Source organism: Pipra filicauda, unplaced genomic scaffold (assembly GCF_003945595.2).
Source record: "Pipra filicauda isolate LSUMZ 115617 unplaced genomic scaffold, ASM394559v2 scaffold73_size2923735_pilon, whole genome shotgun sequence".
In the NCBI taxonomy this organism is placed as follows: domain Eukaryota; kingdom Metazoa; phylum Chordata; class Aves; order Passeriformes; family Pipridae; genus Pipra; species Pipra filicauda.
The window spans coordinates 2,060,323-2,085,760 of NW_024104909.1; the positions used below are offsets into that span (position 1 = coordinate 2,060,323).

The following is a 25,438-nucleotide window of genomic DNA, read 5'->3' on the forward strand; positions in this document are numbered from 1 at the left end:
AGAATTGTGTATTTAGTGTAGAAGGGATGTATAAAAAATGTAATGTGAAGACAGCAGGGGTGGGTGATTGTTCCTCAGAATCCTTTGGCCATGCTGAGTTGGCATTCCTTACTATGCAGGTCTTTATTTTGTGCAGATTTTTAATTTTTTTCAGCAATAATGCCATCAGATTTGGTAAAATAATCTTTTAAATGGAAGTTTGAAATAAGTACATCAGTCTCTTTTTCCTGGATCAACACATCACCTACTTTATTAATTGAACTGGAACATTCAAATTTTATCAAGTGTCAAACAGTTGAAGGTTATGGTGAAGAGCTGAAGGAATCTCTTTAGGATTGAGAGAAACAGAAACGTGTTGGCATGAATTCTAACATTTGAGAGAGATCTCTAATGCATTTTAAATGCTGGACTAGTTATTCACTTTTTCACCAGTGAAAAGAGCTGTTGACACCCAGTCAACTTTTGATTAACAAATTAAAACCAAGCAAAAGGGTGTGTTTTACCATAGAATGTGTAATTAAACTGTGGGATTGCAATGGGGTGTTTCAGATGCCAGAAGTACTGAGGAGTTTCTGAAACAGGATGGATGAGTTAATAAGATGGAACCTCATGGTTATTAAATGGTTATTAACAGCTCCTCAAATTCATAGTATGCTGCTTGAGGCTTCATTCCTACTGGATTTTCTGCTGTGAGTAGGTGACTTAACCTATCTAGTGAGTATGAAATTGCAGATTATGAGACAAATAAAGATAAAAACATTTAAAAAAATGCTTTTAGTTGGCCACATTGTTCCTTTCATTTATCTACTAATTTAAGAAAAGGAGGAAGAAACTTATTTTCTTCGTATTTGGATTGATCCAAATCCGTTTATTAACTTCTTGTTACAGTGACCTTTTGCTTTAAGATTATTTGATACCTCTCTCTCCCAAATGCCATGGCTCATTTTTGCATTCATCTTTCACAAATATATGGGAGGGCAAAAATTGCCCAAGAAATAGGTTCTAAAACAAATGCAGTAGCTATTATATTTCAGCTGCATACTGAAATATCTTCACATACTTTACAGTATTACACAGAGATCTTTATTATCTGCGCTCCAATTAAAAATAATACATTGAATTGGTAGATAGTAAAAAGTACTTACTACAAGTAAGTAATCAATATTCCTTATTTAAAAAGAAGGTTAATTCCTCAGTGCACATTAATCCATACACAAGACCACAAAATCTATGGTCACAGTTGAAGTGAGGGTTTTAGGGGAGCGAAGGGGCCTTGTGGTTTTTTGATTTGTTTGGGGGGGGATTGTTTTGTTTTGTTTTTCCTACTGTGTGATGTGTCTCTTGACCAGTGCTGAGGCGGAGTCATCCTTCTGCAGAGAGATGCCAGGGACATTTGTTCTCACTGATCCTTTTCTTATCACTTTAGTGCTGATATTGCCCAAAGCATCTGTTTAGGGGGAAAATAGCCAAGAAAAAAAGGTAGGAGGAACAATGCACCATCTGCATCCTGAGTTCAAAAGCACGTATATGTCGGTACTGAGACTCTGAAATGAAACATTTTGGATGCCATCACACCCATTGAGGAGAAGAGCACGTGCTGGGAATATTGAGTGCTGATCATTTTGGGGCAGTAACAACTCTGTGCCATGGACATTTGTCTCTTTTTCCCTTATTTCAGGCCTCACTTCTGGGCTGGCTCAGCTTCTCTCTCTGTGAGGGGACTGAGTGTTGCCCTGTGGCCTTTCAGGGCTCTTATGTGACCACTTTTTAACTATGTGGTTCCTGAAAACATTTGGAGAACAAATGGGTTCTGAGGCCTTCATGACAGCATAACTTGGCAGAGATTTCCATGGAAAATGGTTTTATATACCCTACACTAAGTATGGAAGAAGGAATCACATGTCAGTCACTTTCTTCTTGGCAACAAGAATAAAAAAGATTGACTGTTGGTTGATAAGAAAACAACTCAAAGCTAAATTACACCTGAGGCCAGTTAAATTCTTTATTTCTCTTGGATGTTAAAGCAATAGCTGTCATCATCAGAGCTTCTTTTGAATTTGTTCATGATAAGAATAGTCTTTCACTCATGCCTTTGTTACTGCATCCTCATCAGTGTGCTGGCACAGGGGTGTGCCAGGAAGTCGAAATAAGTCTCTGTGTATGAAGCTCCAGGTAATTTGTGACCTGACCACTTGTGACATTTGTGAGGAGGTAGAAACTGAGAAATACTGAGTTTCTGGTGGCTGTGGGTTGACCCCAGTAGGCAGCAAAGCCCCAAGCACCACTCACTCCCCCTCAGTGGGAGAACTGTGAGGGCAGAAGTGAGAACCTTCGTGGGTTGTTTGTGAGGGAGGCCTTGAGTCTAATATGAAATCGTGCTACTTAACCAGCTTATTATGAATTTAACTGTTTTGCTGCATAGAAATAGACATATTTTATGAGTACATATTAAAAACATAAAACTCAACCTTTTCTGACAATCAAAAGTTTAGTGTAATATCAAAGAAAAAATAGATTTTCACAGAGCACCGTGAATAGATTTTCATGGGCACTCACTTTCTTAGTACTGCCATCAGCACACATCTATCATTAAGAAATTTCTTTCCTGTCACTCTGTAAGCTTGGAAATTTGCTATTTGAGTTAAAATTTATGTTTGCTTTTTATCAGTAAATAGCCCCCAAATGACTGAACTCTGTTCAATTCTTCAACAGAAATCCTCTTCAATCTTGAAGTAACTTGTTTTTGTGAAGAGTGGACTGAAGTGCAATAATTCTATTACTGATTTGTACCTTGTGTCCTCACAGTCCCCACTCAGAAAACACGGGCTCCTTCCTGGCAGCCACTTGAGTGTCTTGACTTCACACAAGGAATCCTTCCCAACTCGTCGTCCTCAGCTCTCTTTGGGGTCTTTTATCAGTGTAAGGGCTGGCTTTGCAAGTAATGTTTGGTCTTTTCCTTTTCCTCAGCCACTAATTTATGAAAAATACAGGAACATCTTACAGCTTCTATTTATTTCCCTTTCAAATACTGCTAAACTTACCTCAATATCTTTAGAATATATTTACTATTTGGAGTATAAAGTAATTTTATATGCTTGTTTCATTTAGGAAACCTGGCTAAAAAACATTACATTTCTCTAGGAATCCAATAGTCCCCTTATGCTACTGTTAATTTGAAAACATAAACTGTCGAGTTTGGTTGTTTTCTATAAAAGTTGCATCTGCACTTTGGGTATATATTGCCAGTTGTCATCTTACCCAGCCTACCTAGTGCTTGGCCTTGTTGAAACCACACCAGCAGCTTTATCAACAGCTCTTACTTTGGATGTGTCAGGAATATATATTGATCCTCTAGATTTCAGTGACTTCAAATATACTACTATTTATGTGGCTGTCAATCTACTTGACACCTAAGGCAATGTTATTAGAGAAATAACATTTGCAGTTTGAAAATCCAGTTGTAACAGTTTGAAGCTGTTAAAATTTACAGTTTGGAAAGTTCTTGTGCATTTTCAGCCTTGGAAAAAAAAGGCCTATATAGAAAAAGAGTTTCAGATTTGACCTGTAGATCAAAATGATGTTACATTTAGGAATCTTAAATGTTTTTTTGTACTGTTCAAGCTGAAAACTTTCTCCAGTGTAAATTTGTATTGCCATCTCTGAAAATGAAATATTTATTATTTAAACAGCCTTAATCTGATCTAGGCTTCAACAGCACATACCTATAGATATAGACAAATACTTCTACATGGTAGATTCACATCTTAAATTAACATGTATCTTTTCTGGAAATGCCACTTATTTTTTAGGTGGTTTTGTGCAGTTGTGATGATCTAAGGACAGGCAGAAGTTTTACACTCAGGTAATTCTGCATCACTGGGTTAATGAAACATATGTTTGGAAAAAGGAGGGGAGTTGTGAGGCACACGAGGCTGGATTTCTGTGCTGTGGAGACCTGTCTTTGCATCTCTGAGTATTTAGCGAGTATTTAAGGAAAGGGTGAGTAGTTCATAAAGGTGGGAGAATGAAGAGGAAAAGAAGTGGGACAGTTTCATGCACTCCAGTCCATAAAGCTTTAGCAGCAAGCAGTACCTGTTCTCTTGAACAAGTCTTGATTTATGAAAAAGTCAAAGATTTCCTTGGGGAGGGAAAAAATAAAAGTTTTAACTCTTGATAGCCTTGAAAAGTGTAAATGAGCATAAGCAAATCACCAGAATCAGAAGAAAGAAGAGCTTGGGTTATCCACTCACACAGCTGGGGGGTGGGTGGGTGTGTGGGAGGGCACACGAGTCCTCTCAAATCTATATTAAAAATACAGCAGTATTTTTACAAGCAGTAATTTTTTATTATAAAATTTGTCACTTCAGTTTCCCAGAGTCTTGTAAACCTTCCTCTTCCAGCCAGAAGCAAGACAAGAAAGCTCCCTAAAATGTTGAGAAGCTTGATTTTAAATCCCTGATCAGATGGGTTTCCTTTTTGACTCCAGTCAAACAGCCCCGAGGCTGCCCTGAGGCAACACAAAACAATGCAGATGACCCAGTTTTCTCCTGGTTTTTCCTTGTAGGCACAAACCTCTTGGTCTAGAAATATTGCTAAGTAGAGATGAAGCTATTGCTTTGCAAATAAAACTCCTCTCTTACGTCTTTGACATTGCAAGCCATTAAAATCCTTGAATTGGTTTCTTAATTTGATAAGGCTTCTGCACGAGTCCTTCAGTTGTTGGGGACAAACTTAGTAAAGACTTGAATGTCACATTCTAGGGTTTCATTTTTCATTTATTTTCTTCTTCAGTAAGTATTACTGTGTGGTTAATTTGTTCTCTGGGATGGATGAAATAGAACTAATCTGAAATTCAAATGAATTCTTCTGCTGGCAGCCTGTTTGTTAGCAGCAATAATGAGATATAATGGCTAAAGGATAGCAAAAAAGATTAAGTATTTCCCTCAATAATTCAGAGCTTTGATTTATTTCAACACTCAATAAAAATATCCAGAAAAATCAATAAACTAGAATTTGACTGGGTGCTTTTTAATTTTATATATATATAAGTATATATTTTCTTGTTTTGTTTGACCTTGTGTGACCTTTTACATTCATTAGTCATTATAAGTAATTCAATTCAGTTCTACAAATTTTAAACCTGAAAAAAAAAACCCAAACCAAAACAAACCACCTACTTTTTATTTATTCTAAATCTACTGGCCTTTTATGAAACTGGAAATAGGTATTATGAAGGAGAGCCACGATTTGTGTTGGCACTTGTTGGGGTGCCAAGGACACCTGGAAAACGCCTGCCCAGCCTGGGCAGTGCAATAGGTTTGTCTTCCCCGGGAAGTTGAGCAGGATTTTACAAGGTTATTTGCTTCCACCTACTGACCATCCCTGATATTACAAACCCAACGGAGGGAACACTGGAATAACTGGAATTCCAGAGGCTCATCTTTCCTCCCTCTGATCCAGGAGCAGTGTGTGTGTGTGTGCACAGGAATTCTGTTTACCTCACCTTCACACGGAAGAGAAAAGATGTTGGAAATTCAAGTAACTTTTTAAAGTAACTTTCTTATTTCTTAGGGTTATTTTGGTTGATTAGTTTCTGGTATCTTGTTTTATGCTGATAGGGAAGCAGAGGAAATAAGTTTGGGATAGCAGGGAGAGAACAAGCTGTAAAATATGATAAAGTACACAGGCAGTGTGGGTATTAGTCATGTTAGCATGACTAATGGCTACTTGGGGATATTGATTTCACTGTTTCTGCTTGCAATTCAAGCAGTAAAATTCAATGTCAAATTATAGAAACTATGTAAAAGAGTGTATGGAGGTTTCTACTGTGTCCTAAAGCCAAATGCCATGCAGGGTCATGCTACTGCCAAGAATTGCTTTTGCTTTCTAGAGCTTTTATTTCCCTCTCTTTTTATTTCCCATTATTTGTGTAATGCCACTGCTGAGTGAAGGGGTTGGATACGTTTCCGAGGGCCTGGTGTGTTAAAATTCAAAAGTGCCTGAAACACATGGAAGATCAAACAGAGCAAAACTGGGATGAGAAAAGGGAACATGCTCAGGAATAAAATGGGTGTCGTGTCTGATGTGTTCTGTACTGGGCACTGACAGTAGATATTAATGTTATCTAAGCCATTAGTTGTTTCCAAACCAGCACGGAAAGAATTGTACCTATTGACCTCACTTTTCCATCTGGTGAGCACAGAACTCAATAAACCATAAACTTATTGATCACCAAGGTGACTAAATTTCAGGAGGAACATTAAAGGCTGCCTTTTAGAAATAGGTGCCAGCAAATACAGAGGTGAGCATTGTTTCAGCACTGAAATTAGTGCAATTCTAGTGGGAAATCTGTGTGGCAGTTCCCTTTATGGCACTTTGGTCAGCTCTTAAAGAAAGTTGTGTTTGTCCTGCACTGCTCCATAAAATTTTGCTTCGTTTCCCTGTTGCTGCTACCCAACACAACAGAAGAAAAAGTGAGTTTTCTTTTATAATTATATGTTAAAAATACAGCTCCTAATATGTTTGTAATAATGTGATTTGACTATTATGCAGTGACACTAAACACAAACAAAAGCAGATTTGTGTTGATTTTAAACTGAAATGGATGAGAGGGTTTTCTACCTTAGTGGCAGGGTATTTCTATAATTTATTCTCTCCTGAAACATCCAGTGAAGTACTCTATCATTATATAATTTGTCTAAAGTAATAATGCTTCAGGAGGAACAGATTTTGCTGGGGTTTTACTTCTTTTTTTTTTTTTTTTGTAATGTAACGACAATAAAGAAAGTGCCTGATGTATTGTTCAAATCTCTAGGATTTTACACTTTCTTTACAGCAATGGTGCTTCTCAGTCTCAAATAATTCACAGAGTTGGGAGTGAAGTGACATTGCTTTGTCATTTTGCACTTTGAGAAAGCAGCACAGATGTCTCCCAGAGAATATTCTCATTTCCTCCCTTCTTGCTCTGGGATTGACAGACGATTCTTTTTGATGATTTTTAAAGCTTAGGGTCTGTCTGTGTACATTTCTTTTTTAAAGAGGTATGTAGATGTATATTCAAATATTGATATTTAAACATAGATCTGATTAAGTCAGCAGCTTCACTGGTTTAAAGAACTACAACACTAATTGCTTTAGAAAAATTAGTTTGTGTTGCTTGGGCAACTTAAGGTGAAGATGTGCATGTGCCTAACATGGAACATTCTTGTCACTCAGATAAATTCTGTGAGAGTTCAGTTACAGTTCATAAAAAAGCTGCCTGCTTTGACTTCCTCACAGACATCAGATACACAGCAACTCCTGTAACTGTTTCTGCAGAAGTGATCAACTATTACTATTGTTTTTATATATGAATTGGTTGCAAATTACACTTCATTATTCAGCTAAAAAAATTGCAAATTACTGATTTTAGAAGAGATTAATTGATCACCTCCCATTATTTCTTCTTCACCGACTGCACAAATTTTTACTGTTCAAATTTTTAACTGCTCACAGATGACTTCACCCCTTTGAACTAAGGATTCTTGAATTCTCATTTAGGTAATGTGTCAGTGTCTTTAGTTATTCTTCATTTGAGTAAGTGCCTTTGTGAGAATTTTACCCCTTGCAAAAGAAAAATCCCATCCAGGAAGTCAGGCTTTGTATGGTATTAGGTATTAAATGGATGTTATAGTCCAGGTTATTATCTGATAATGTACCCAAAGCAAGTTTGTCAAAAATTAGTTAGGCAACAATTTAATATTTGGAATACCAGAAACAATAAAATAACAGCAAATTAGTGGTTTTTTATTGTCCTTGTCCAGAAGTCTGAATCCAGGTGTCTACTCTTGAAGACATACAGCTATTTCTTTACCCAGATCTGACTTGCCATAATTTCAGAGATAACTCTTCAACACCCAGTCAGAGTGAACCCACACAGATGTAGTTTTGATTGCTAATGATGCAGTGATTAATTTTTAAGATTCACTTCCCATATCTTTAGATAGAAACCCAAACGCTGCGGGATGAAACGATTGTCTAACGTTCAGGGATAAAACACAGAATAGAAATTGTGTCATTAGATTTTCAGCCTGAAACTTTTCCTTATGGAAAAGATTATCAGTTGACTTCAGACTTCTTGTCCCTTTAATTCCTGATTGCAGGCTCAGCTGGGCTGGCCCCAAGTGTGCTCAGCTGGGCTGCAGGGCTTCATTTGTGCCTTTTCCCTGCAGCCATGTAAGATAAGCTGTGCTGGGAGCAGGATGGTTTCTGTTTTATCCAGGTAAACCTGCATTTTTAATTCATATTGAGTAATGAATGCTTATGAATTTGGGTTTCTTGGAAGTTGCTTTTGATGGGAATGGACAGTGGCAAAATAGCAAACTAAACCATTTTGTAGACAGCAGAAGGGATCGGAGCACTGTTAGGTCTTGAACAAGGTATATTCATCATACTGAGAGTTTGTAATAGCTCTGACTAGAGTCTGATAGGAGCTACTTTATTCTGCCTTCACTTAATTTAGGTCAGTGTGTGAGATAGAGCCACTCTTGTCCTTGGTAATATGAAAAGATATGATTCATTTTTGATTAACCAATAAATATGTTAAAGAACATTCCATTATTTCCAAAAGGTGACTTGGGGCACCGCTAGCAGGTGAAGAGCACTGGTGCTAATGAAGTTGGAATTCATTCCCCCGAGGCAGAAAGCTTTTTAAAAGCTGAGGTTTTTTTTTTTTTTCTCACTCACTCACCAAAAAGAACTGAGTGTAAATACCCAAACAGGCTCAGGAAGTCAGCTGTGGGCAGAGAGAGTGTCTCCTTCCCCACCACATGGGAGGAGAGATGTGGTGAGAGACTGTCTGGCTGCCAGGAAGTCACACTTGACAGCAAGTACAGTCTGGTTCCCCATGGAAAGTATTTGGAATATAAAGAGTATTAGAAGTACTGATTCATATATAAAGCTAATTTGAATAACCAAGGTTTTGTTGCTGCTTAAGAAGTGGCACAACTTGATGTGCCTGATGAAACCATTTGCTGTAAATTGAAGTGTATGTCCAGGAAGCCTTGATTCATCTCTCTTGATTGAATTATCTATTTTTTTTGATCTCGTATGGCTTAGGTAAGAACTCTTTGGCATTGAAATAATACCAGTCCTTCATTTAAGATGAATAAGCATGTTTTTTAAGAAACAGAAATTCTTTATTTTACATTTGTTTTAATTTTTTTAAAAGGAGCTGCTATTTGCTATCAGGTTTAAATTTGCAGCTTGGAATTTATGTGGCAATGTTCTAAAATCTGATCAGAGTAGTTCTAGCTTCAGTGAGAGCTTGGGAAAGTACTTAGTTTTAACAAAAAAATATGTTATTTTTTCAGTAGAAATCTCTAAAGTTGCTGTACATAAACAAAGTTTGCTTCCAAGAATACCCTCACCAGAGAAGTAAAGTTGAAAAGAGAATTAGTAGGTCACTTGTCTGCAGTTTAATGACTTGAACTCTCTTTGGCTTACTCAGCTTCCAGGAGTAACTTGTTGTAAAAAGGGTGACTATGAAGCAATAAATGCCTTTCAGACTATATTTTTTGTGATAATGGTTTTCTCTACATGTCTTCAGGTCTGCTGGCAAAACCCCAAAGGTTCAATAAGTCAAAATATTTTAGGGATTAAAGGACCATGTGTTGGGTGTCATTAGGTTTAAGATTATTTGTTTGACTCCTGAAGAAAACGTGTCCAAAATATACACTTGTAAAAATGTCTATATATATATATATATACCCACAGTTATACACATGTTTATCTCAAATAGAGGTTTTATTATTCATACATTTTGCAGTAAGATTCAGACACAACTATCTATCATGTCCAAGTTAGCACTCAACAACAGGCAGAAGGTTGAGCAGATTTTCTTCTTAAGCTCACCTTTATATTTTTTTAAGCTTCCATCACTAGTTTTTAAAAAGAAGAAATGAGTGAGCAATATATTTTCCTCAAAATGCAAGTAAAAAAGAAAACATATACTATAAAATCACATTTTTGTCTTATGAGCTGCTACAGTATATTGAAACAGGTTTGGGGGTTTTGTGTTTTTTTCAATCCTGTCTTTAAGTTTATGCATGTAGTAAAGTTTAATAAACATTAATTAAAGGTATAATACTAACCACTGTATATTTAAGCGTATTATATATATATAAATAACAGGTCATTAAAGTGTAATAGATTGAGAAACCTGCTTTTCAGAGTTTGATGCCCTTTCTTCAGGCTGAGTTGTTTCCCCAGCCCTGGTCAGTGTGCTTTGTGACACAGGATTCTCTGTTTGTGTTTTCAGGACACTAAAGCAGAGTCCAGTTCTGGTGTAGAAACTGAGGACAGAAAAGTAAGTGCCTTCTTTTAATGTAATTTGTCAGGCAACTCCAGTAGGTGGGTTTTGCTTTGATTGATTTTTTTTTTATTATTTTTGGGTAAAGCCTGTGAAATTATGTGTGTATGTTCTATAAAGTTTTCAAACAATAACTTTCCTAATGCTGTATTTTAACTTCTATGGAGACAAACACTTTTACTCTGCTAAATATACTTCTTTTAGAAATTTGAAAAACTGCTTGTTCAGAAGGGAATTATAGTCTTAATTTGATTATACTATGAACAGTTTAAAAGGCAGTTGCACTTCCTGTTCTTAATTTTCATTATTAACAAAATTATTATGTCTTTCATGATAATATTGACATACCATGTTAAGTATTTGTAAGACAGCAAGATAAGGACTGTTTTTTCTTCCTTTATAGATAGTATTTTGATGCTGATTTTTTTTTTCTTTTAAAGGGTTTATTAAAAAAATGTTTCCAGTTTTATTTTGTGAACTAATATAAAATGCATTTTTAGTAGTGTTCTTCACCTTACTTATGATAAAAAGTAAGAAATAAAGGCATCACACAGAAGCCTTCAATTACAAAAAACAATTGTCAGAAGTAAATGTCAATCCAGCTTTAAAGCATTTTCTCACTACAGAGAGTAACCTGTTCTGTTTAAAAATCTATTTCTACTGAAAATCTGGAGCTAGAATGCAGTTCTGGATTCCAGATCTGTGCAGTGTTTCTCTGTGCCAAGTAGTAACTGAGTCTGTGGAAGTGTTGAGGATGTACATGTAATTTAAAATCTCTGACATCAGCTGGCCCTCACTGCTGTGAAACTGGGCCCTGCAGGCTGCAGGTTCCGAGCGTTCTCTTTAATGAACATGTCCAGGTGCTTCCACTTAGGTACATGTCAGTTTAAAGTGTGTTAAAATGCACTTTGGGACCTTATTTCTAAACACCAAGTTCTGACTTTTTTTGCTGTGGGCATCAACTGTTAAAATTGCCCAACCCAAAGGGTTTTTTTTTTTTTATTATGTGTATTATGGGAAAAGTTGTCAAGGGCCTGACAAGCTTTGGACAGCAGTTTTATTCAGGTGTTGTATTTCTTTTTCCTTTCGTTGCAACTTGCCTTTTGCCTAGCAGAGGTACCAGCCTGTTGCCAGGAAAACATTTTGGGTTTTTTTTCATTGTTTCTGATAGGATGGTTTCTCCCTCAGTGTGAATTACAGGAGCTGTGTATCTGATGGTTCCTCTTGGCCTCAGTGTCTGCTCTGGGTTGGAGTGGTTTCATGAGGAGTTGTGTCCATCTTCCATGGTTTGGGTTATCCACACCCACCCAGCTGTCTGACCCAGAAAGGGGCATCTCCTCCAGTGTAGAATAAGTGATCTGGCTTTTTCTGAGACAGCCCAGGCCCTGGGACTGAACACGTGAACTGAAATGGAAGAGCACGACATTCCATGTTATCCTATGATTTATTTCTTCCCTGCCCCAGTGTGCTCACTTCCCTGTCCCTTCTTGCTCTCAGAAGCAGTGGCCTGAAGGTGAGGGGGCAGCCAGGGGGTCTCCAAACTTACTGTGGAAGCCAGAGGATCTCTCTCTCTTTGTCTGTCTCTTACTGAATCCTTGAGGTTGAAGATCTGGAAGTTGTCCTTCTTAAAGTGCTGAGTTCCATGAATTTCTCACCCTTTTGCCTGTGACTCCTGGTGCACACAGACACATCTTAAGGTTTGCAGACTCCTCTCTGATCCTGTCTCACGTCAGACATGAGGTTTTGGGCTATGGTTTGTTTTTTTGGCCTGCTAAAAGTGCGATGTTGATCCCATGACAATGACAGTGTGCAATGTTCTGCCTTCCACAGGCAGAAACTGGAGTCAGCAGAAGGGATTGTCTAGAAAACCCTTAAATTTGTCTTCTTCATTTTGGTAATTTGTGGAAGCACTTTGAAAAAAAAAACAAAAAACAGAAATGTAATAAATACCTGCTGTTACATGACAGGTTTCAACTTTTCTCTGTGTTTAGTCCCAAAAGCTCAAGTGGCAGTTGTACTTTACAGTCCAGGCAAATAGATATCTAATGATCTGTGCAGTGATCATCAAATAAAGACACATCAATCTTGGTTACTAGTAATGCATTGTTTCATGTTTGTTGAAAGCATCAGTTAAGAATTTAATGTAATTCATAGAAGCTGAAACATCGGAAATAAATATTTTTATTTCATCTATCTTGAAATCAAGACAAACTACTGCAATTAGGACATGCATCATTAGTGTCTAATAATTTGCACTTCCATAATGAAATATACTCCTAATGAACTATATCATTAACAATTAATGGAAAATTTTCCCCCTTAACCACAAAATACAAACCTGCAAGGTGCCTTTTCTCACATTCTTTTTTTTCCTGAAGTTTCTTAATCTCTAACTTCTGAAGTAGAAATTTATATAACCATGACTAAATCATTTCCTGGAGGCAAACTCAAATGTAATAACTGTATTTAGTATTTTGAAACCTATTATTCTATAAATTACAAAATACCATTTGGTTATCATAACCACTTCATCACTGTGATCTGTCTCTCCTTCCATTGTCTTATACTGACCTTTTTGTGTAAGATTCTATTTATTTTCTACAAGGATAAAAGCTCTCAGGTTTGAGGATAAGTAATGCACAATGTGCTCTAACTGGCCTGTATTATTTTGCATTACTAACCTGCACTTACCACTGCCAGCAGTGGACCAATAAATGCATACACAACCCATTTCCTACCCAGTCAATGCTATTTTCTGTCTTTGTCACACCCACCCCTCTTTTTTTTTTTTTAATTGATCTCATACCTTCTCTCTGAACATCACAATATTGGATGCTTAACAAACCATGTGATCATGGAAATGTCTCAGCTTTGCTTCTCAAAGAAACATATGTGGAAACATGACCCTTAAATTTTCACAGGAAGAAACCTGTTAAAAACATACCAAGTGTGATTTTTGTAGAACTACCCTGATAGCTGAAGCTGGTTAGGGTTTTGGATGTTTTGGAATTTGAGTCATCATTTCAAAGCCTGTGGTGTTTTGCTCTTGCAAGGGCTCTGACAGATGGTTGGGTTGTTTTTCTTTCTACTCATGTTTTCTAATAGAACTGTGTGTGTTGGGCACAAACAAAATGGTTGTGCTTAAAGGGAATTATTAAGGATATTGGCTGTTTTTCCAAGAGGGAGACCATGTGGAATCCTTTGCAATCTTTGCTTCCATTTGATGTAACCAAACTGTAGTCTCTGTGTCCACTCTAAGACTGCTAATATGTACAGCCTTTTTGTTGTTGTTGCTCTTACATCAGCTTGATCATCTCCTGTTACCTGAAAAACATGCCCCTAATAAATCTTCCTTGGTTTTGATTTTAGTTCGCATCTTTATTTGATCTGAACAATTACATTTTTTTCTTGTTTGTTTTTTTTTTTCCCATATGTTTATATGGGATTTGCTTTGAACAGGAATCTTCGAAAATATTAAAACCAGAGAAACTGTAAATAAGATTTCTCTCAGTCCTGCTCTGTCTTTGAGGTCTGAACAGAGCACAAAGGACATACTTTGTTTTACCCTGCAATTGCGTTTGTCACGTCATCAAATTAATTCATGGCAAGGCTGTGAAACCAAAACTGATATAAAGTTATCCTCCCCCTGCTCCCTGACATCCCTTTTGTTACAATTCCATCTCAAATGGAAACCTGTGACACCAAAGAGTGAGTGGAAAGTTAAATCCCACTGACCTTTCTGCGCCGGGTAACTTTGTTTCAGCCGGTTTTTACTGTGCAGGGAATGTTTTATTCCTCAGCTTTGGCTGCTTCATTTGTGGTTTATTCCAACCCTGTCCCAGTAATGGGCTGTGTTTGCTGTGATGTGCAGGGACATTTCTCCTGCCTCTTCCTTGCAGGCACGATAATGTTGCCCCTTAAGCAGCAGCTCAGCACCATTAAAGAGGGGGCTCAAGGTCGCTCAGGGTCTCCTGCTTCGTTTTCTGCTCCTGAAAAGGAAAGCAGCTCATGGAGAGAACATTTTTGAGATGCATCTTGACTTCCAAATTTACCACTTTGGAGCTGAGAGGCTTTACGAGAGCAATAGAGTTTATGGGTGTGCATTAGGGCAATAACCTGATAGGTCAGTAAGTTGGAAAAGTTCCCTGTAGTGACATAATGTTTCATAACTCCCCGTTACCTTCTGTGGGATATGGGATAGGCAGTAATGCCTTTCTTTCTTTTTCAGTGCCTGCTGTGGAAAATATTTAATTTTTTTTTTTTTTTTTTAGTACCTTCTGTCAGTGGATCTCAAATTACTTCACAAACAAATTAAAAACACCTATGAGGAAAGTACTTACAGTTATATTGCTGGAGTTACATATGGGGAAATAGAAGTGTGAAGGGGAAACGTAGGCAAGGTTATACAGTGTGTCTGAGACAAAATGAGGAGAAAAAGAAACAGTATTACAAATATATTTTGCTTTGTCTATTCTATGGCTACTTAAGATTTTTTTTTATAGTGGTGATATGAAGATTTTTTTCATGACAGTGTATGGGAATTTTTTTTATTAGGAGAAAGAATATTTATGTAATTTCTCTAATCTTCAGGTTACTGTGGGAGGGGTTTAATAAGGGTATCAAATAATGAGGAGCTGATAAGCATCATGGAGGGACTCAGTGAACTAGTGACATCCAAGATATGGATATATTTTATACTGTTTCATTGTAATCCCTTTTTCTGCTGTTTAGGGGCTCACTGGCAGTGAACATGAGTATCATTTTTATTCCCTTTTGAAGGGATCATGCAATCTGAATAATTTTGTAGGTTTTTGAGATGCATCTTTACTCACATTAATAGAAATTAATTTTTTGGTGAGAGAAGATCACTGACTCCAATGGATTGGTAAGGAAGTGTCTAAATTGTGATGGATAGAGGTTTAGAGGAACCTAAGGAAGTTTTGAACATTAATGAGCTTTCTGTTGTCTAGTAGGGTGAACAAACGGACCACACAAAGTAGAGAGGATTGACCAGAGGTTCAGAAACCAGGGGGAGTAACCCAGGAGGGAGAATAATGAGCTGTTCCAAGAATAGTATCCTCCTGTCACAGTACACCAGAGGTTTGCACTGACATCCCAGCTCATGCAAGTCAGATTTCCATGGCACTTCTTGAGTCTTCCTCAGTACAGAGCTGGAAGTTTTCACGACTTCCTCAAAAGGGTAAAATTACCTGAAGGGGGTGTGGTGTTTGTAATTTGTTTGCTTGTCACCAGAAAAGTTACTTGATATCCATGGCTGACTCCTTCACAATTATTTTAATGCAAGGTCTGTTGCACTTCAGATATCCTAAAATTCAGAAAGCTGAATCAAACCCACAGTCTAAGTTGTTTAGGCATCACTTATTGTTTTTCTTACTACTTTTAGTGATATTTTGAAATCAGAGGGGTTTGGTTTTTTTCCTTGTCTTAGTTTATGTTCTTTTCAAGTAAAAACACTAATTCTGGAAAAAAAACCAGGGAGCTGAAAGTTGCCCTGGAACTTAACACGCTGCATTAGTCAGCCTAATAAATATTGGCAATTCTAATGTGAGGAAAGACTCAGAAATGCAGTCCCTTTCCTGGCATGTGGCTTGACACAGTGCAGAGCCTTGCTGCAAAGTTCCACCGTATTTGAATGCTCTTAATGTCAGTCCTATTACTGCTCTCTTGTTCTTCCTGTCACTGACATGCAATTATGGGATTTCACAACTGAAGTGGTGACAGTTGCTCCTCTGTGTGTGTGTGTCTGTCTTTCCCCTTAATCCAACTCTATCTAGCAATCTGTAATTTGATAAAGTGGAATTGAAGTGACAGGCGTGACAGAAGTGCCAAAACAATAATTTGACCTCCCACTGAAGTGTCAACGTGTTCTGCTGCATGACTTTTACATATGCTGAGTACACAGAAGGGACATGGATAGTATATTTATGGTGCTGCAATACCTGGGAAGGCAGTGCTAAAAAAAGCTTTTACTACACTCTGTCTTTTTGCCAATGTGTTCCATCCTTAGCCATCACCTTTTCTAGCCCTGTATTACTATGTACAAACATAATTGCTATTGCAAAACAATTATATTTTTATTGGGAGGTGGTTTTTTTTTTTCAAGTCTTCATTTTGAAGATATTTTGGTAAATCTTGAAATTATAATTCTGTGACTATTGAGAGAATTAGTTCTCAAAGGGACTTTTTTATTTTACTTTTTTTTGTTTGTTTTGAAATTTCCTCTCTCTTTAAATAAATTTCATTGGGTATATGAGACATTCCTACTAATAACTCCTAAAAATCTCACAGAGCTAGAACAGAATTCTTTTATATGCCTGAATAAAAAAAAAATATTTTCACTGAAGTAAATGTATGCACAAGTTACTTTGGCATATATTCATATGTGCTGCACCTGCATTGCATACAAGTAAATTATATTTCATCTTGGGACAAGGAAGGGGACAGAAGAAAGAAACTTTTTGCTTTAATACTCAGCTAAATATAAAGTTAAAATATTCAGATTTGGGGGGAAAAAAAATCAAGTGGAGAGGGAGAACTGAAGTCTGATGCTAATTATCTGTCAAAATTAACTGAAAAATAATTCATGGGAGACTGAAGCCTTGCTGAACTTTTGATTACGTCTGGCCATTAAGTTTTCAGTAGGTATGAGAACACAGAGGGGAATTGGCTTTTGAAGTTCTACAAAAAAGGGAACAAACCCCAAATCTATTAGTATGCTGTGAATGGAAACATGTCTTGGACCTCCTTTGTGTTTGTGAACTGATAAAACTTTACAGCAATGGGAAAGTGCAACTTCTGCTACTGTGTGGTGAAACTTTTCCTTTTGAAAGGTTTGGGTTTTCATAACCCAGACTCCACTGCAGCAGGAGGGCAGAGTTGACCTTTGCAGCTGTCTTAGCTAATAATTTCCAGTTATTGGCCTGACCTGTCAGATCCTCTGCAACATCCCAGATACCCAGGCCAAATAACCTGGGTTTAAATGCATTCACTGTGTCTTAGTCTGTACTTTTATATTGTACACATACACCAAAGTGTTTCATGGGCGTTGCTGCTCGAGAAAAGTAAGTTTCAAGTTGATATTTTCTTCCCTGTTTTATTTTCCTGCTTTTTAAATAAAGATTTGGGAGATTTGACAAAGAAGTTATCGGTATTTAACAGTATGTACAGATGAACCACCTTATTTATAGATACTTCTGTGGTCACTGTCAGTTGTGGCTGGAGGGGTTGTGAGACAGGGAAAGCATCAGGATCCTGATCACTTGGTCTCCCAGAGTGTTTTGGAGTGTTTATATCAAAACTACCAGGGTTGTTTTTTTTTTTGAGGGTTCATCTCAAAGCCTGCCAGGGCTCTGGCAGCACTTTCAGGCTGACCCCTTGTTGTGTTCCCTAAGCCTGGGGGAGGCTCTTTGTTTTTCGAGGGTTTTTTTGGACATGGTCTAAAGAGCACTGAAGGGGGAGGGAAGTCTTACACTGCCATGAGCAGAATTATCTCTGTGTCAGGCACAACAGTCTCAAGTTGAGGACTTTTCTGTCATTTAACTTACTGCCAACCAACACAAACCCTCAGTTACTGAGCGAAAAAAATAATATATGGAATGGGAATTGGGTCCATCCCAGTTCTGCTGGTGAGGTGAAGGGCAGCAGGGGTGGTTGAGGTGGGTTGTGTGAGGGTGCCAGTGCCATGGCACCAGTTTGGGACAGGGCAGTCACGTCAGGGGTTTGTGGCTCTGTGTGCAGGACGTGGAGCCAGATGGAACCAATTCTGAGCAGCAGCCACTGGTGCTGAGGGGCTGCTCCTGCCCAGAACCTCTCTCAGCTCAGGGCTGTGGGACAGTCCCAGGAAAGGAAACCAAAATAATTTGGTAAAAGGCACCTCAGATTCCAAAGGGTGGGTGGTGAGGTCGAGGGGGTGGCAGGAAGCTGCAGGTCAGTCCTCAGGCAGCTACTGAAGCATCTGGGGTCCCTGAAGGCTGTCAAAGCCACAATATTTTTAATGGTTTCTTTGATTAATTATTTTTTTTAGCCCTTTTTAATTATTTTTTCTTTTTGGTAATGCTTTTTTATGTTTTTACCTCTCGGTAAGAATTCAAAGGCACGTTTTAGCCAAAAACCTAGCTGGACGTTAGAGACATTTGTTTAAAATAAGAAATATATACGTTCCTACAAGTTAACCAAGAATGATGTTCTGAACAGTGGGTTAAAAGTCTCTGTTTCAGCAGCAGGAGGCAGAGGCTGAAGGTGGTTTTGGCTATTTCTGTGCACTGGGAATTGCACACCCTTATCTTTGACCCTCATCTTGAATTTTCCGTATGGAATAAATGCTGGAATTTCAAGGTTGGGGACATTGAAATGATAGAATTTAGTGACTGTAAAAAACTTTTCACTTCATCTGTTTGAGCTGAGCCTCATATTCCTAGTCACTACCTATTTTTGTAACCTGGAACTTCACTTTTGTTTTTTGACATATGAAAATATAATCTCTGACAGGATGTGTGTGCCCTTTAATATAATCGTTTAACACTTTTACTGGATGAGCTTTGAAATATTTTAAAACTTAAGTCAGTTTTGGGAGAAGCAAAGAGGAAGCAAAAGGGGTTTGTAGAATCCCTCCTACCTCTGAGTTTACATGCTTAAATAATTAACCCGAGGTTTAAAATGCTGGGCGTTCGGCTTCAATTTTTATTACAAGCTGTCATTATTACCATCACTTGTTCCTGCTCAAAATGTGCTTCCTGTGTTTGGACAAACATATATAATCAGTTCCTTGAGGCAGGTGAGCTGTGGCCGTGATGGCAGCAGGTGGAGCAGGTCGGTGTTTGCCGGGAGAGGGAGCAGAAACACAGAGCTGAGGAACTCCCGGGAGAACTTGGGATAACGAGCCCACTGTGGGAAGCCACTTAGTGCCCTCCACTCATGGGCAATTGGAGAGTTTATCCAGCTGATAAGAGTATTTATTCTGGCAGAAAGCTCCCAGATGGTAACATTTAGCAAATATGTACTTCCCTTCCTTCTCTTACACATCAGACTTGCTGATAGACTTTTTATTAGCAAAGTAATCTTCCAGATGCTCTTTCATTAAAGTGAGGTACAGAGATATTTTCCATTGATTTTTTTTTTTATTCCTAATTTTAGGAAATGCATTCTGATTTTCTTTCTTTAAAATTACAGGACAGTATCTCATATATTTTTACATATTAGCTGATTAAACTTGCCAGAACATTCTTCATGGAATACTTGCCAACTTGGCTTTTTCAGTTCTCCAAAAGGTAAAACAAACAAATTAGAGATTGTAATTTGTAAGTATATCCAATTTCTGTGGTTAATTCAAGGTTTTAGAAAATGTCAGATGTTCCAAAAGAGGGAATATAGGGATTGAGGAGCCATAAAATAAATGAAGTGTTTTTCCTTGACTCTGTGTGTCCCAACAGTACATCTGGGATGTATCGTGTGAACCACGTTGGGCTCAGAAATGTTTATTGGCCATGTAGAACCTCAATTCTTGAAAGTACCAGCACTTTAGAAGGAAGTACGTGTCTAAAAGCATTAAAATATAATTTTTTTCTGACTGAGAACATGTCTGTCTGTGTTTGGCCATATAAGTGTTTTTTTTTCTCCACATTTTAATTTTCCATTCAGCAAGGGAAATAGCCACGGTTGACTTAACAGGTCTTTGAAACAGGTGTTCTCTTTTCATGAAGTATCCTTACAGATCCTTGTTGGTCAGGTGGCAGCCTAGAGATTGCATATTTCTCCAGGGGAAAAAAAAAAAAAGGTAATGCCAGTTCTTTTATAGTTCTTCTAAGTCTTTATAGTACAGCTCCTGTTAAAAGAAACCCACAAACATGCTGCTATAGGGGAGGTTGCAGTTGCTTTGTCTTTATCTAACACCTGACAGACAGTCTGACCTCAGGCAGCTCCTCTGTGATGCAAAGCTTGCATGGTCCAGGATCTCCTCACTGAAACTTGGAAATGAAAACACTGAAACATAGGAAACTTGGAAATGGGACTTGAAATTTGTGCAAAGAACTTGATGCAGGCCAGTGCTTCCTTGTTCTATGTCATAAAACGGAGAGAGTTAAATAACATTCCTTCTGTATCAAAAAGCTGTATCTCTATGGAAAGTTTAAATTTTGACGTTGAAAATTGAAATCCTTGTAGGAATTGAACTACATGTTGCATTTTTGCATTTCTTCTCCTTATAACCGGTAGCAAGAGGTTTCTTATGGAAATTTTTAGGAATATTAGATATTCAGAAATCTCCTATGTAAGTACCTTTTTCTTGCTGCTCCATGTCATCAGCGTGACTGTGGATGAGGAAGGAGGTGGTGTATTGACCCTTAATGCATATGGGCTGATGGATCCTATGCCTGCAGCAGTATGGGAATCTGTCTTTGAATCTTACACCATGAACCTTTGGAGCTCTGTTATTCTTCCTTTCTGTGAGCCCCCACTGTTGGTACCCAGGTATTGTTCAGAATTTGGCTCATTGTGGAGATTCTTTTCAGGAACTGAGGCTGTCTGAAAACAGGGATCAAAATGGAAGTATTGCTTATGCTTAACAGCCTGACCACAGCAAAGGAAAGAATGCAAACCCAAAGGATTTCATCCCTTGTGATGGGTTGACTGAGGCCAGTAGCTGAGTCACCCCCGGGCACTTGCTCATTCCCACCTGCCCAAGGGGATTGGAGAGAGAGAGGAAAGGCAAAAGCAAGAAAATTCATGGATCGAGATAAAAGATGGTTTATTAAGTGGGGAAACCAAAAAACCTGAACAAAACCAAACCCCAGGAGATGCAGAGGAGTCTGCAGTCCCCACCTCTCCCGTTCAGACTGATGTGCAGCAGCCTGAAAAATGGAACCTTGGAAGGCACAACCCTTCACATCAACACCACTCCTTACCCTCTTCTCCTGCCCTGGTTTTGTGGCTGAGCGTGATGTCCCAGGGCATGGGCGATTGCTCTGGCCAGTTTGGGTCAGCTGTGGCCTCTCCCCACAATCACCTGCCACCCTCCTGCTCTCTGGGTGTGGGGGTGTCAGCAGGAGCAAGAGGAAAGCCTTGATGCTGTGCAAGCCCTGGTCAGGATAACCAAAGTGATGGTGTGTTATCAGCGCTGGTACAGGGAAGATCTGTCAGGAAGGCTCAGGTTGCTGAAAATGTTTGCAAAACCAAATTACAGCAGCAGAAGAGGATTCCTCTGGCCTGTGAGGAAGCTGTGCTTTTCCTCCTCCTGAGCCAGCAGTCTCTTGTTCATACACAGCTCATACCTGGTACTTATTTATTTGTAGTTGAATAGAGTCTGTAACTCTTTCAACTGTCTCCCTTCACTGTGCATCTTCCAGCAGTTCCTTGGGAAGCAGAGGACAAGTTTACCCGCTGTTAATGAGCAGGGAAAGCCTCGTGGCATCTAAACCTGAGTTTAGACTTGTCCTTTCATCTAGGCATAACTTGGTCAGGTGGCTTTCCAGGAGCACAGGCATGGCAGGATCATCAGTGGCAGATTGTTTTCAGCATGTTTGAAGGGGACAGACTGAATCAGACGATTGGTTTGTTTGCCAAATTAATATCTGGGATGTGATCCAACCTGATTAACAGGATGGCTGTGATTGGCTCATGAAAGGGTAAGCAGACTTTTGGAAGGCTTTTTTCATACCTGCTGGCTCTATTACTTTCCCAGTAGCTTGAACACATGCAAGAATATGCTTCTGTCCAGTAATCCAATTCATTTCTCATTGATTCCAGTTTGTCTTTTTATGTTGTGTTGGATCTTTTGCCAGGTAAATCTTTTCTCTGTAGCAATAGATTGCTTTTTACAGCTGCCTGGCTGTCTGGTGCTGGGCATTTAGATCAAAACTTCCTAGTTCCACTATTTCAGAACTGACTTCTTCAATGGTCATGCAGAGTGTCTTTTCCTCTAATGAAGCCTGTTATTATAAGAGAATTTATATTTAAATACATATATTATATATATATCCATATTTGCAAATTTGAATATCTATGCATTTTCTATTGTCTTTGAAACATTATTGATGAGTAAAAGAAGGGTTAATGGATTTTTTTTTCCAGATTTTTCTTACAGAGTTATGTTTTATTGTCTTTCAGTTTGATGGATGAGACAGAGACTATGGTTTATATATAAACCATATGCTTTCCAGATTAGATTGATGTAATCATAGCAGTTTTGCACAGTTCAGCTAAAAATTTGCTCTTGCTGATCAAGGTCAGGGAAATCCAGGGATTCTGCCATTTATCTCATCTCTTGAGTACTGAAATAGGACACTCAGGGCAATATTAAAAGGACTGGTGTACAGCCATGTCTCACTGTGTCATACTTGCTGTCTAACAGCTTTTTTAAAAAAAAAAAATCAGGGGTTATTTCTAAAAAAAACCCCAAAACAAATAGTATAAATAGTGAAAGAAGAATGCTGATATTCAAAGCCTAAAAATAAGATTTCGTTTATGCTTTCCCCCTCCCTGACAGCAGAGTAATGTACAAAAGAATGTTATTTATCTTTTTTTTTTCTTCTAGATAATGGTGATATGCATTATGCAATATATAGTTTATATATTTAGTCAGAACTAAATATATAGTTCTGACACTGTTACTGCTACATCCTCAACATTTTTGAGGAAATTTCTCACAACAGTATGTAAATAGTTTTGAAAAGTAGGAAAAACTGAAGAAATTTGCCCCTCTGTGTTTTTTATAGTCTATAAAACACTTTAAAGAACTGTGACACACTGTTTATTAAAGCTGTATATTGAAAGAGAAACAAATTTTCAAATTTTATTCCAGAGTCTAAGTAAAAAAGAAGAAAGACTAAGTTGAAAACATTTAGAACCACTATTGGACCAAATCTGTGAGAATATTAAAATTCAAAAGCAGGCAGAAAAGTAACACTCCATCTACTCATTACAGCTTTATTTGAATCAAAGTCAAAATCTCCTTAAAAGTAAGTGTCAGATTGAGGAACAAATTCCAGCTGCATGGAGCTGTATTTAATTGTTTCAGTTGTGTGAAGTAGGAAGTCTTCCCTAATTCAGAGTGACCAAGTTTGGTATGGAAGTGTGTTAAACCATCCTGGCTTCTGCCACCCATATTACAGTCTTGGTTTTTAATGTATTCTTGACTGATGTTTCAGTCTAAAATATTGACAGGTAATTTCCTAATGTGTTTTATTCTAGAGGATTAAGGCATTTCATATAAACACAGATAACGTGTAGCAGAAATGAAATTTTTCTGCAGCTAGTCCTAGGGAGGCAGTTAAATGTGCCAACTCGGTTTTCTGCTTTTGTGTTTCCATGTACTTACAGAGCTCTCACTGATTTGATACCTGAAATATATAACGTGGTTCTTATATAATTTTTAATTTTGCTCCAGCTAGTGGACTTTATGGAATCTGCTTTTACACTGTATTACCCTTCCTCTGGGATGCTTGAACTGCAGCTTATGTCTTCTCACTTCATCTAGTGCATGAGGCGTCCACCGTATCTAGTTGGGATCTGAGCAAATATTAGCTTGTGTTTTCCACCTGCATTTATTATCTACATTCTTTCCCAGAAATTGGATGGGATCTTAATTGTAGGCCACTTCCTTTGAAAGAGCTGCGTGCCATCCCACATTTCCCCCACTGTGCAGACTCACCCCACACACACCACGTGCTGGAGTTCTGGCCATTTTTTGTTTGCAGTGAGAAGCAAATGATTTCCAGGGACATTGAAATTCATCCTTCAAATCAGCCCTGGTAACTTTATTTACAGTCACTGGCATTTTAAAATGAATTTCAGTTTAACACAGCTGTATGATTGAAATTCCTGAGAAGAACCTGCAAAGACTTTGTAATTCTGGCCATTCCCTCAACACTTGCCATGGCCATTAAGATAATTAAGACCAACTGGGTGAGGTTGCTCTAATTACTTTAAAGCTTTGGCAAGAGCTGTGATTCCAGTGAGACTGAGTCTTACTGCACAAGGTAAAAACCCTCCATTTACATCTTGTAAATGGGTAAAGAAGGCCCAGAGGCTTGAGGGGTCTCACTTGCAATACTTAGAGCCTCATCTGAAGCAGATGCAAATAGTTGTTGCTACAAGGTCTGAAGATTCTTGGATTCCAAAACTTTTAATGTGTGTTCCTAAAGTCAGGTCTTCAACTTTTTAAAGTTCTGCACACTTTTTAAGAACGTTAACTAGTACAAATTCTACCAAAGAGTGTCCATGTTTATTTTGGTGGCCCTGTAAGCTGAACTCCATTTGGAATTTATTAACTTACTGCATTTAAACTAAACAGTAGCATACTCTCAGCTGATAGGTGGTAATCTCGTACAGAAGACCCGAAGGATTGAGTCAGACCAAGTTATTCTGCCTGCTAAAGAACTTATCTTTCAAAACATGGCTTGTAGTAGTTCTTTCACATCAAACACTGTTTCAAAATTAATTAAAAAAGCTCTGAAACTTCATAGTCACTTTAAAGAAGTTGTTCATGTAAATGTCACAAACTGCTCTTACCTTGCCTTTTACTTTCCTGTGCATTTGAAACCTACTCAGGTTTATTGTGAGTTTTCTCAGGGCCACATACATCACATATTGGGGGTTTTTATTCTACATATCTGAATTTTAGGGTCAGACTGATGATCCTGGCTAGTCTTTAGTTAGCAAAAATTGTCTCTCTGTTACTTTTATTTGAGCTTTGTCTAAAACATCACTCAAACTGTTTTTGGTAACCCTAAGGGTTGGTAAGTTGTAGTTCCAGACACCAGAGAATGCTGTAATAAAAAAAAATAAAATGCTCTTTCTTTTTTTTTCTTGGCATAATGAAGCACAGAGTCGATTATATGTACATAGTTTAAATGTTACAAAATAGGTACTTTAAAATATATTATTTATTTTGGTCTATTAACTAATGAAATATGACTTTGTGCATTTTTCTCTTAAGGTCCCAAATCATAAACTATTTGGCAATGTTTTTTCAATTGCATAGTTTAACTATATAAACTAGTAAAACTATTTAAACTATTAACTCAATTAAAAAAAAAAAGGCACACCAAAGAAACAAAGCAAGCATGATTATAGATT

General features: G+C 37.9%; 1 protein-coding gene across 23 annotated transcripts in view; it reads left to right on the forward strand.

The window, feature by feature from the left end:
• RBFOX1 (RNA binding fox-1 homolog 1) overlaps nt 1-25,438 on the forward strand; it is a 1,156,483-nt gene that overhangs the window by 620,011 nt on the left and 511,034 nt on the right. For 18 of the 23 annotated variants that reach the window (XM_027750818.2, XM_027750820.2, XM_027750821.2 and 15 more), the window contains one exon: nt 10,298-10,345. The exons of 4 other annotated variants lie outside the window; for them this stretch is intronic. In XM_027750818.2, the coding sequence (XP_027606619.1) occupies nt 10,298-10,345 (48 nt within the window). Of the gene's footprint in view, nt 1-10,297; nt 10,346-25,438 lie in introns of those variants that run through there. One more of the 23 variants, XM_027750837.2, reaches the window with a different exon arrangement.